Source organism: Eptatretus burgeri, chromosome 10, assembly GCF_056783735.1.
Source record: "Eptatretus burgeri isolate ZD-2024b chromosome 10, Ebu_testis_v1, whole genome shotgun sequence".
NCBI classification, from domain to species: domain Eukaryota; kingdom Metazoa; phylum Chordata; class Myxini; order Myxiniformes; family Myxinidae; genus Eptatretus; species Eptatretus burgeri.
Window position 1 is genome coordinate 58761660 of NC_140970.1, and position 12773 is coordinate 58774432.

At 42.7% G+C, this 12773-nt stretch overlaps 1 protein-coding gene across 4 annotated transcripts in view; it reads right to left on the reverse strand.

Annotated features, from left to right (window-relative positions):
- The window catches only part of LOC147018659 (rho GTPase-activating protein 7-like), a 315962-nt gene that overhangs the window by 195271 nt on the left and 107918 nt on the right, over window positions 1-12773 (reverse strand). For all 4 annotated transcript variants that reach the window (XM_085898557.1, XM_085898556.1, XM_085898559.1 and 1 more), the window contains 2 exons: window positions 11336-11467; window positions 2205-2309 (listed from right to left, as the gene is read on the reverse strand). In XM_085898557.1, the coding sequence (XP_085754683.1) occupies window positions 2205-2309; window positions 11336-11467 (237 nt within the window). The remainder of the gene's footprint in view (window positions 1-2204; window positions 2310-11335; window positions 11468-12773) is intronic.

A 12773-nucleotide genomic window follows, 5' to 3' on the forward strand; every position in this document is an offset into this window, starting at 1 on the left:
TAGGTAGCTGTGTAAAACAATGCTAGAGGACTGAGCAAGAGGAAGAGATCTCCACAGGGCATTAACAAAGAGCACAACCTAAAAGGGACAGTGTGCAATGGTCAGATGGATTTCCAAAAATATGTGTCAATAACAGTTTTGGACAGTCCTATTTCTACCTTAAAGCTTTTTTTAATTATTTATTTATAGCAGCAAAACAACAGTTGACACCAAGTTGAGGCAAAAAAGCCTTAAGCTTCATCCAGATGTAACTGATAAACTGAGAATATCCATTATACTTCAATCAGAGAATGACAGTTATAACTGACAGGTATCATGGTTGTCCAGACTGCTTCAGTTATCTCCTTCAGTTTCGCTCTGGGTATAATGTGAGATTGTGCGATTTGAGAATGAAAATGTGCATTATGAGGGGTATGCTACTCGAAACGAAACGCATTGAAAATGCCCATTATTGGCTATAATTACAGCCTGTGTGATTAAAAATAACAATGTCTATGAAAGGAAAAAGTTTGGATGAAAAACCATTTAAAGAGGCAGACTGAAAGAGGCAGTTATAGTTATTCAATGTTTCGGTCATTGCCGAAATGAAAGGAATGCGTGAAGGAGCTGAAGCACTTCGTGATCCACATATGAATGTCGAGTCTCACCAAATGTTAAATTACATTTTACAAAAAAGTTTAACCCACCATTGAAAGTATTATTCACGGTTAAGAGATTCGATTCCACCTACTGCATGACCTGGAGCAACAAGAGGTTTTTGCAGACATTCAGCTCCGCTCCTATTGCCTCTGCTGTCACGAAACAGAAAACTCGACAAAACTATTTCAGTGAGAAGTCAAGACAGGAAAAAGGAAATAGAATGAAGCAAGCAGTAGAACTCCCGATCCAACATGATGCTGCAGAGCCGTTATCAGTGAGATATGTACCGTCGTATGGGTTCGATTCCTGACCCGACTATAAACTGCCAGATTGGTGCTTTAGATGCAGGGCATTACATCGCAATGCGAGCCATGTCTCGCATGTACATTGAGCTGGGTGATCAGTCTGCTAGCAGTAGCTGGTGGACGCAAGTCTCTCATGGAGTCTTACAAAAAGAAGACAAGTTATCGCTGGAACCCCAAACAAATTCAAAATTCCTGCCACCGTCAGTTGGACGTCAGGTCAGGTCTGCCCAGATGATTTGTGAAAGACTTGGACCAAAAACATTCCTCAGCAAATCATATTATTATTATTATATTGGATGCACACAAGGCTTGGGGATAGCATCATTTGTTGAGGGCATGATTGTGCCGCTGATGCAGTGCCCTCTGCAGGTTGTGGCAGGAATTTGTAGTTGTTCATGGTGTCAGCGATAACTCGCCTACTCTTAACGAAGGACACCCTGGGATCTTTAACATTTACCAACTAATGCCAGCAGATGGGATGCCCAGTTTAACGTCCATGTGAGGGATGGCACATATTGATGAATCACCCTGCCTGAAAAACACCAAGATGACAGTAACTGTATATAGCCGAGTCAGGAGACGAATCTAGGCTAGACAGCCGAGAGGTGAGTGTGCACACCTCTCGGCTATTCCCAGCGAATAACACAAGAAGGTAGACATCATTGGGACAGTTAAAGAAGAAGAAGAAGAAGTAGTAGTAGTAGTAGTAGTAGTAGTAGTAGTAGTAGTAGTAGTAGTAGTAGTAGTAGTAGTAGTAGTAGTAGTAGTAGTAGTAGTAGTAGTAGTAGTAGTAGTAGTAGTAGTAGTAGTAGTAGTAGTAGTAGTAGTAGTAGTAGTAGTAGTAGTAGTAGTAGTAGTAGTAGTAGTAGTAGTAGTAGTAGTAGTAGTAGTAGTAGTAATAGTCGTCGGAGTTTGCATTTCATGATAATGAAAAGGGAGTGGATGAGAAGCGAACATCATTTTGCAAGTATTATGTTGGTGTTGGGGAGGAAGGTAATAAAATAGGGGAAAAAGTAAATAATTAAAGGAAGTGGATAGGAAATGGGATTGCATAAATGGTAAAAAATAAAGGTGCACATAATTGCATAAATGGTGCACATGAGGGAGGAATTAAAGAAAAAAAAGGTTGGAGAGAGAAAAAGCGAGTTAAAGAGAATGTTGATAATTGTCATTGCAGCGCGGAGGTGTGGGTTCAGGGGTTTATACATAACATGTAGATGGGCATTGAATTACAATTTTCAAAGGGTTGCTTTCACTGACCAAAGCTTCAGGCGATGTAGAAATCAGGCTTTGAGGGTCAACGCGTTCCTTGAGGGAGCTTTCTCGCAGTTGTTCACTGAAGCAGCACTCGGACTCAGAGGCAACCTAAAACAATTGGAAGAAAGGAAGTGCAAAAAGCGTTATGGCATTGTTGTCCTGGACAGTTTAATGTAAAAGAAAGAACATTTGTGCATTTCATTTATGATCAGTCAGTTTCATATGTTTTTGTTACTTCAATAAAGGGAAAGAAGTTTTGTGCATTTCATTGCTTGTCTCACACAGATACTTAATTAACTAAGAAAAATATTTAAACACACTACATGTTGAGCTTGCAGTTCTTAGTTTGTTATAAATCCGAAGAAATGCTTTTACAAACAGTGAAGGTCAGTACTCAGACCACACAACCCCAAACCATTCCTTTTATGTTTATAGAAAAAGCCACTTCATCCCCTTGAGTTTTTTTTGTCCTTTACAGGAGCGAGACACTTGGAAGAGCAAGGTTTGACTGCATCCTTGCGTTGAAGCTAAGATATTAATTTGTATAACTTCGATCATTTTTGCTTATGATGAGAGTTTCGGCATGTACATTTAATAATTACCCCGTGTACGCGAAGCGAAAATCAGGGTTACACAGTTGGTTCACTCTGTCTGTCTGTCTGTCGGTCCACAAATGTCGGTTTATGGTCGAGGAACAACTTAATTTCAATTGAATGTTATATTTGGAACACAAACATGAATCGGAAAACAAATGGTCTGTCGTTTCGCAGTGCTTTGCTTCTGAATTTGTCCTGATCGTGCATGCACAGAGAGGAGGGAGATTATTTTTTTTTTTTTTACTCTCGACCTATCTGGCAGTCAAACAGAATTGAAAATCATTCCAAACAGGAAGCATATTGTTTTTAAGGACGTCATAAAGGACACATATGATAGGTACAAATAACTAATGTAACTTGTTAAATAAGGTGGTATAACGGATGCTGCATTAACATCAGTAAACCTCCAAAAAAATTTTCATACAACCTTTAAAATCTTTATTTTACTTCGATTGAATTGTATACTTGAGCACTTTCAAAATCCTTTCATTTAGCAGTACTTGGACAAAATATTGTGGCATTTTACATGATCTCGACCAATCAAATTTGCTACTTCGGCCTAAGTCACATTTGCCACGGCGGACGTGGGGTCTCCAAAATCTACGGCCACTAGCAATTATACGGTGGTCGCAGTATTTCCACGGTCACTCAATGTAATAGTCACATATGTATTTATTTTTCGGGGAGCCGCACAGGGTATTTAGAAATTGTGGAGACCGAAAACGTGGTGGTGCCGTACGGTCTTTGATTTAATGTCGTACGGTGACCTTAGGGCGTCCCTGCGGCTGCCATAGAATTTTCAAGGGAGACGCAAGGTAGCCTCAAGGTGCCTGCAAGGCGACCGCAGGGGGTCCTAAGGCGAACGTGTGGCCAGACGGACGGTAATGAGTGGGTTAATTTTTTTTAATTTTTTTTTTAACCAGTTTTTTTTTTTTTTTCGGCTTGTCGAATTGCTACGGCGAACGTAGAAATGAAAAAGTTATAACTCCGTGTTATAATTCCACGGCGACCCCTACGGCCTGTAAAAGATAGCCAAACGGCATAGGGCCATCCTGAGGCCACCGTAGAAACTCTGCGGCCGCCACACGTTTCTGTCAATTCACAGGGTGTACGGCCGCTGTATCCTCACCGTAGAGCAAATGTGACTTAGGCCTCAGCGACCCCGCCCATGTCCTTTTTTCTCATGACTTCGTTGGGTAAGGTGTTCTACAAACTCCAATTTATTCAGTAAATTGAGCATGATTGTCCCACCACATATGGTTCATTTGATTCAGTATTCTGAATATTTTTCATTTGAAATTTCCTGCGAAACCATCAGCCAGAGAGCATCCTAGTCAGGAAACAAGGATATAATCAAAATGAAGGAAGTTACAAATGGGGAAAGAAGAGGGGGAAGGGGGTCTCACCCCACCTCTGCCAGGGTAATTTTGCCCCACTATACTCTAATAATTATAATATTGAAGACCCATCAGTTTATCAGGTTTCCAAGCTCGTGTAAATGGTAGCCTATTGTTCTTGCTGTGATTTACTTTTGCTTGTTTGGTCCTTTTTTTTTTTGGTTGCATCGAATAATGCAACCATCTCTAACATAACCCTAACCCCAACACTCCACCCCCAGGTAATGGCAGCAGAAACCGTAGATAAGTTTAAATTGGAATTAGATAGGTACCTGGAAGTGGAACTATTGGAGATAGAGGGGTATAGGGATGTTGGCAGGACTTTTAGGTAGTTTGAGTATGGATGGGTGATTGGATGCATCTGGGTGGAGTGTTGTATGTGGTGGTCTCGTCAAGGGGTGTTGTGTCATGGATGTTGTGTGATTCTGAACAAAGAACCGCCTTCGCCAAATTCCTCCCCCACCATCTGTAGAAAAAAAAACCACGACAAAATAAACAATAAAAATACAAATTTTTTTTTACATTTTTCTTTTTTTATGTAAACTGGTCTGGTGTTGAGGCATGGTGGGCGGAATGGCCGCCTCCTGCGTCTAATTTCCTTGTGTAGCCTTGTGTGGGGTTATTATAATTATTATTATTATTACTAGTACGTGCCCGTACGTGCGTGGCCGTACGTGCAAAAAAAAACAAACTTTCAAACCGCGAGCCAGAAACAACCACACATGTTCCTTCGCTCTCGTAAACGACGACTGGATTGGGGCATTGTATTTATCTATAAATGCGCATAAGAAATCGAGAAATTATTAGAATACATTAAGTCATCACCATCTGGAAGTGGTGCGTGCCTGTACGAAATGTTCACATCATTCCACAAATTATCGCTTGCATTGAAGCAACAACTGCTGTGATACTTACACACACAGAGTTAATTAAAATCAAAATTAAAATCAAGTTTACCTCACTGTCTTTGCTCGCCATGACATTCGCTGCCATTGACCATTGCCACTCCTACGCCACGGCAACGAAGGCACCGATCGATCCCCATCGTAACCGGCACGGCACGTGACGTGACGTGACGTGACGTGACGTGACGTGACGTGACGTGACGTGACGTGACGTGACGTGACGTGACGTGACGTCATCGTCGGCCGGCCGCACATCGGCCGACGCGAAGTTAAGTCCTCACTGTCCGGAAGTTCGCATATCGCAGTTACAATTATTCACAATTTCGTTTTAATGGCCAATTATTCAATTAGCGCCAACGGATTTTGCCTTTTCGCAATGTCATCGCAAGGAAAAAAAAAACAAAGACAAGAGAAGAGAAAAAAAACCGTACGTGCAAAAAAAAACAAAAAAAAAACTTTCAAACAACCACAGTCTGTTCCTTCGCCCTCGTAAACGACGACTGGATTGCGGCACTGTGTTAATCTATAAACGCGCATAAGAAATCGAGAAATTATTAGAATACACAAAGTCATCACTATCCGGAAGTCCGTACGTTGTAACCCGTAATGGGGAACGCGGCTGAGGTTCTTTTCCCCATCGGCCATGCCTACGCACCAACGTGTCTTGTCATTGGTTGGTAAATAAATGGCCATAACTCGGGAAGCACTTGTCAGATTAATATCAAACCTTGAAAAGGCACATACTCAGGTCCCCAGCAATATACCTGGCAAGTTTCAATTATATTGGACCAGTGGTTGTCGAGAAACAGCGGACACAGACACAGACACAGACACAGACACAGACACAGACACAGACACAGACACACACACACAGATTGCTGGAATTATAGATAGACTGGAGCATGCCCGTAGGTGCGTGCCCGTACGTGCGTGGCTGTACGTGCAAACAAGCAAAAAAAACTTTCAAACCGCGTGCCAGAAACAACAACCACACAGACCGTTCCTTCGCTCTCGCATTCTCGCGACAACCACACTTCCACACACAGAGTTAATTAAAATCCAAATTAAAATCAAGTTTACCTCCCTGTCTTTGCTCGCCATGACATTCGCTGCCATGTAACCGGCACGGCCCGTGACGTCATAGGCAGCTGGCTGCGCACCGGCCTATGCAGCCACGCCTACGCAGCAACGTGTCATGTCATTGGTTAGTAAATAAATGGCCGCAGCAACGTGTCATGTTATTGGTTGGTAAATAAATGGCCATAACTTGGGAAGCACTTGTCAGATTAATATGAAACCTTGTAAAGGCACATCCTCAGGTCCCCAGCAATATACCTGGCAGGGTTCAATTAGATCGGACCAGCGGTTGTCGAGAAACAGCGGTCACACACACACACACACACACACACACACACACACACACACACACACACACACACACACACACACACACACACACACACACACACACACACACACACACACACACACACAAAGATTGCTGGCATTATTAAAATCCAAATTAAAATCAAGTTTACCTCTCTGTCTTTGCTTGCCATGACATTCGCTGTCATGTAAGGCCTGTCACCTTTGCCACGGCGGTCGTGGGTTCTCCAAAATCTACGGCCACTAGCAATTATACGGCGGCCGCAGTATTTCCACGGTCACACAATGTAGCAGTCACATATGTTTTTATTTTTCGGCGATCCGCACAGCGTATTTAGAAATTGTGGAGACCAAAAACGTGGGGTTGCCGTACGGTCTTTGATTTGATGTCGCACGGTGACCTTAAGGGGGCCCTGCGGCGGCCATAGAATTTTCAAGGCAGACGCAAGGTAGCCTCAAGGTGCCCGCAAGGTGACCGCAGGGGGGCCCTAAGGCAAACGTGCGGCCAGACGGACGGTAACGAGTGGGTTCATTTTATTTTATTTTTTTTTACCAGTTTTTTTTTCGGCTTGTTGAATTGCTACCGCGAACGCAGAAATGAAAAAAGTTATAACTCCGCGTTATAATTCCACGGCGACCCCTACGGCCTGTAAAAGATAGCCAAACGGCGTAGGGCCACCCTGAGGCCACCGCAGAAACTCTGCGGCTGCCACACGTTTCTGTCAATTCAGAGGGTGTACGGCCACCGTATCCTCGCCGTAGAGCAAATGTGACTTAGGCCGAACCAGCACGGCCCGTGACGTCATCGTCGGCCGGCAGCACAATGGCCTACGCAACCACGCCTACGCAGTAACATGTCATGTCATTGGTGAGTAAATAAATGGCCCGAGCAACGTGTCATGTCATTGGTTGGTAAATAAATGGCCATAACTTGGGAAGCACTTGTCCGATTAATATCAAACCTTGAAAAGGCACATCCTCAGGTCCCCAGCAATATACCAGGCAAGTTTCAATTAGATCGGACAAGTGGTTGTCGAGAAACAGCTGTCACACACACACACACACACACACACACACACACACACACACACACACACACACACACACACACACACACACACACACACACACACACACACACACACACACATACACAGCTGGAATTATTAAAATCAAATTAAAATCAATTTTGCCTCCCTATCTTTGCTTGCCATGACAAGTGCTGCCATGTAATCGTCACGGCCCATGACGTCATCGTCGGCCGGCCGTGCACCGGTCTACGCAGCCACGCCTACGCAGCAACGTGTCATGTCATTGGTTGGTAAATAAATGGCCGCAGCAACGTGTCATGTCATTGGTTGGTAAATAAATGGCCGCAGCAACGTGTCATGTCATTGGTTGGTAAATAAATGGTCGCAGCAACGTGTCATGTCATTGGTTGGTAAATAAATGACCATAACTTGGGAAGGACTTGTCCGATTAATATCAAACCTTGAAAAGGCACATCCTCAGGTCCCCAGCAATATATCTGGCAAGTTTCAATGAGATCAGACCAGTGGTTGTCGAGAAACAGCTGTCACAGACACACACATACACACACACAGACACACACACACACACACACACACACACACACACACACACACACACACACACACACACACACACACACACACACACACACACACACACACACACACACACACACACACACAGATTGTTGGAATTATCGATAGATTATTATTATTGCACCATATTTTGTGACACGTTTTTCTGAGAGACTGATACAATGATAAGCTTTCAACTTATCATGGTTGTTGACGGAGATAAAGTGCTTATCCTCCAACAAAGCTGATTGGTTTAAAGCTTGGAAGCCATCTTTGAATTTACGAGAAAAAAAATTCAATTTTTTTTTTCAAACATCCTCTTCTGCTGGATCGCTGAATCGATCCTGATGAAAATACAGATATATAAATGATGGTTTTGTGAAGAAGCATCTCTTCTTCTCCTTACCTTTCCTTTAAAAGGAGTGAGCTCCAATGGTACCAATCTGCAGTCCTGCCTTGACCATGACAATCCCCCACCTCCCCCTGTCCCCAGCCAACTTTATCCACTCTACAATTACCCCCAAATTATTGATATCCCTCCTCACACAATCCTCCATTCTCAACCATGTTCTACCTATTTTCCTTCAACCTTGGTCCCTCAACCTATCCGCTCTCTTTGACATTCTCTCTTTCCAAATCCGCATCACGTGACCAGCTCACTTCAGCCGGCTTCTTACCAATCTCTCCATCAAGTTTATTTGCACACCAATCTCCTCTCTCATTTCATCAATCCTCCTATTCACCCTCTTCACTCCTGCAATACTCCTGGCCCAGTTGTTCTTGCAGACCTGCATTCACTGTTGTTGTCTCAATGTCAGCCTCCAGACCTTAAAGGTAGGCCGGCATTACACAAGACACAAGAAATTTCCCTTTCAATTTCCTTGCCATTTTACTGTCCGCCATCAATCCCTCCAGACCCTCAAATCACGCATTTGCACCCACCCATATCCTCCTCCGCACCTCAGCCTCCGACCTACCATCCCCAGTCACTGTTTCCCCCCGGATACTCAAACCTATCTCCCTGTCTGATCTCCTTCCCCTCTAACGTGATATTCATTTATTTTCTCTGCTGTCTGACCCACATTAATGCCATCTTCTCCATATTCATCTTCAGTCCATGCTTCTCAAATGCTTCCTTCCACTGACCCAGTACCTCCTGCACATCCCGTGTACTATCCACCACAACATCCAGATCATCCACATACAACATCCTCCACAGAATAACTTTCATTTCTACCCTTCTGCTTACCAGCTCCATCACCATGATAAACATGAGTGGGCTGAGAGAACATTTCTGCCTCAAACCAATGGTCACGATGAACTCCGACATCCCATGTCCAACCAAAACTCTTCCTTTCATTCCCTCATACATCCCTTCCACCAACCCAACTTCTGCATCCAGCACTCCCATCCATCTCAGTGTTGGCATCACCATCTCTCTCAGGACAGTGTCATTGGCCTTTTCCAGGTCCTCAAATCCCAATGCCATTTCACCTTGCATCTCCAACCTCTTTTCTCCACCAGCTGTCTCAGCATGAACATCCCATCCATTGTCCACCTACCCTTTCTAAACCCCAATAGGCTTTTCGCTGATCTCCATTTCCACATTCTTTATCCTCCCATCCAAAATCCTCTCCAGTACCTTCATGACATGACTTATGTGTGTTGTGCCTCTGTACTTCCCTGGATCTTGAACAGCACCTTTCCTCTTCTATTTCGGCACAATTTGCCCTGTCCTCCAATCATCCGGAATTGCACCCTCTCTCATACATACATACATACATACATACATCTTTTCGTCCAACTGACTCAGACTTCTTCTGCTGCAATTAGCATTTCTGTACGCACGTCATCAATGCCTGGTGCTCTTCCCTTCTTCATCCTCTTTAATACTGCCCCCACTGTCACTAGCCTCCTGCCACAATTCTTAATCACTGCCCCTCAAACTCCTTCATGTCCTTGCCATCCTCATCCCTGTCATGAGCCAATTTATATATAATCTTCTTCTCACTATCCTCCTCCAACTTGTTGCACACATCCGGCTTCCATATCATTCCTCACCCTATACACCACTCTCCTTTACTTTCTTATTTTGCCAATACTTTCTTATTTTGTACTTGTCACCCTCTCCCCTCTGTCCTTGATCCTCTCTAACCTCTTCCAACTTCCTTCTTTTCACCAGCTACCTTCACTACTTCCTTTGTCCACCACTCCTGGTTTATATCTCAAGACGATGTACCATTTCCTATTGCCCTTCCACACATAACTTCTGCAATTCCCATAATATAAATGCCTCTCCATACTACTTCCACTCCTCCAAACCTTCAGCTTCTTTTCTAAATTCCTCACACTTGGCCTTCTCTGTGAATGAAACCCTCTGTGTGAATCTCTGTGAATAAAAATGACCGACGGTGACAGGTTGATGGATTTTGATTTATATGTCTTGATCATAAAAAACGGTTTATATGTATTCCGGGCTTAGCTATTATGATTGGAGCGCTCGTGACTATGTCTCATTATTCCTTCCCGAGCAACAAAGATGACGTCCACAGCACCCAAGACACTACTGCCTACATTAATAAGAAAAACAGGTTTTTATTGGTTTGTAATTTAGCTGGTTTCAAAAATGCTAAATTTGAAGATGTTTCAAGGTTCCTATTTTCAACTCTTGGGGTTGGTTAGCTGTTTGGAAGCCTTGATAGTTTCGAGTTTCCAACAATCCAGGATCACTGTTCACCTCCACTCATTTGTTCCTCTTTTTTCCCCACCTGTAAAATCAACTTCCACATCCTCTTCAATGTCATTCTTCCCTCCAAGTCTTCAATATCGCTGTTCACCACCATCTAAGACCATCCCCAATCCAAAACCATGATCTTTTCTATCCTCATTCACCCCACTCAAATCCTTCCTAATTTTACAGCTTGTTTTCTCCTTGGAGTTTCCTTCTCCACACATGAGTGTTTTGCATCCAGTTTTTCTCTGTTACCTCCTGATCTGTTCAGTGTGCTAGCTCTTCCACGAGCCTCGACTATGGATGTAAAAAAACGGTTTACTTTGCCGATTGTAGGCACTCTAAGGACATATTTGCAGTGGGAGAAGGGGGTAAAAGGAGGTCGAGGGGGGAGTATGGGAGATATAGACTGTGTGAGAGGAAGGGAGAGGGGCTGAAGGTGGTGGGGAAGTCAAATTTTTCATGAAAGATGTCACTGTAGTGAGTATGGCTGTAGTCTTTGTGATACTTGCAGAGCCATGACATCCTTGAGGGGTATTTGTTGAAGTGTCAGATGATGAACTCGGGGTTCCTGTCACATCCAGGCAGGCCAGATCCCCAAGCAAGCCTCCCACAGGGTCTGGCACGGTCATATGTTGGCTGCCCTATTGGGGTGGATGAGGAAGGAAATAAAAAGAAATGTATTAGATTATTTCAAAGTCAGTTTTATCATAAGCTTCCTTCCCTAAAATCTACACACCATGCTCTGTTAATTATAAGCAATACTTTGAGAAAAAAACAGTTATTTTCTTCATGAATTCCTTTGTAAAACTTTTTTTCCCCAGATTTACACCCACCAAGTGACATTATTTGGCCATGTGAAAATTTTCTGCATTCACCCAAATATTAATTGCTTCTATTAATGGGTTATCCTTAATGCTATTACCTTAGTTTTCCTTACAGAGCTCTGATAAATTGTGTAGGAATGGACAATGCTTTTAAAGGCAGACATTAACTGTTCCATTTCCTTCTTTTGTAAATCCAAATGAAAACAGCAGATTCCCCAGACAGTAAGGGTGCAGCACAATGGGCCAGGATGGATGCAAGAAAATGCAATCAGAATTGTTTGAAAGTCATTGAAGAATAAATAAAGATCGGCAGCATAACGGTTTGGATTTTTGAGTGAAAACAAGTCAGCCATTTGTGACTGGTGTTTAAGCCGGCAATGCACAATGGCTCCGTTGATCAGCTGGTACAATGCTGCACCCACCAGGAAACAGGTGTCTGGATGGAAGTGGGAAGTTCAATGAAAAAGTCCAGATTAATGAACTTTTTTTTCTACTTTTTCAACATGGTATATCATCCTTTAAATATTCTCCATATTTAGTATATCCTTATGGACACAATGTGCTCTGTACCCCCTACTGCACAACCTCTTTGGTCCTTTATTTATTCAGTATCCTGAACATCTGTACCAGAGGGCTCTTAAGCTGATACGAATAATGTTCTGAAGAGATGTGTATGTGTGTGTGTGTGTGTGTGTGTGTGTGTGTGTGTGTGTGTGTGTGTGTGTGTGTGTGTGTGTGTGTGTGTGTGTGTGTGTGTGTGTGTGTGTGTGTGTGTATATATGTATGTATGTATATATATATATATATATATATATATATATATATATATATATATATATATATATATATATATATATATATATATATACATATCCTTTGTTTCTGGAATATATCTTTATGGAAGTGCTGACAAGTTGATTATACATATATCATAAATAGGAATAAATTCTGTGCTGAAATGGCATTTTACCTTAAATAGGTACTCAACACAATCAGTGACTCTAATTGTAATCAAAATACTCAATGCTTTTGTTCGTTTGTGGAACAACAAGGTACATGGTTAGCGGCTGCTGCTGCCTTAACCAATTGTTGTCTTTTGTGCTAATGACTATTACACAAAAAC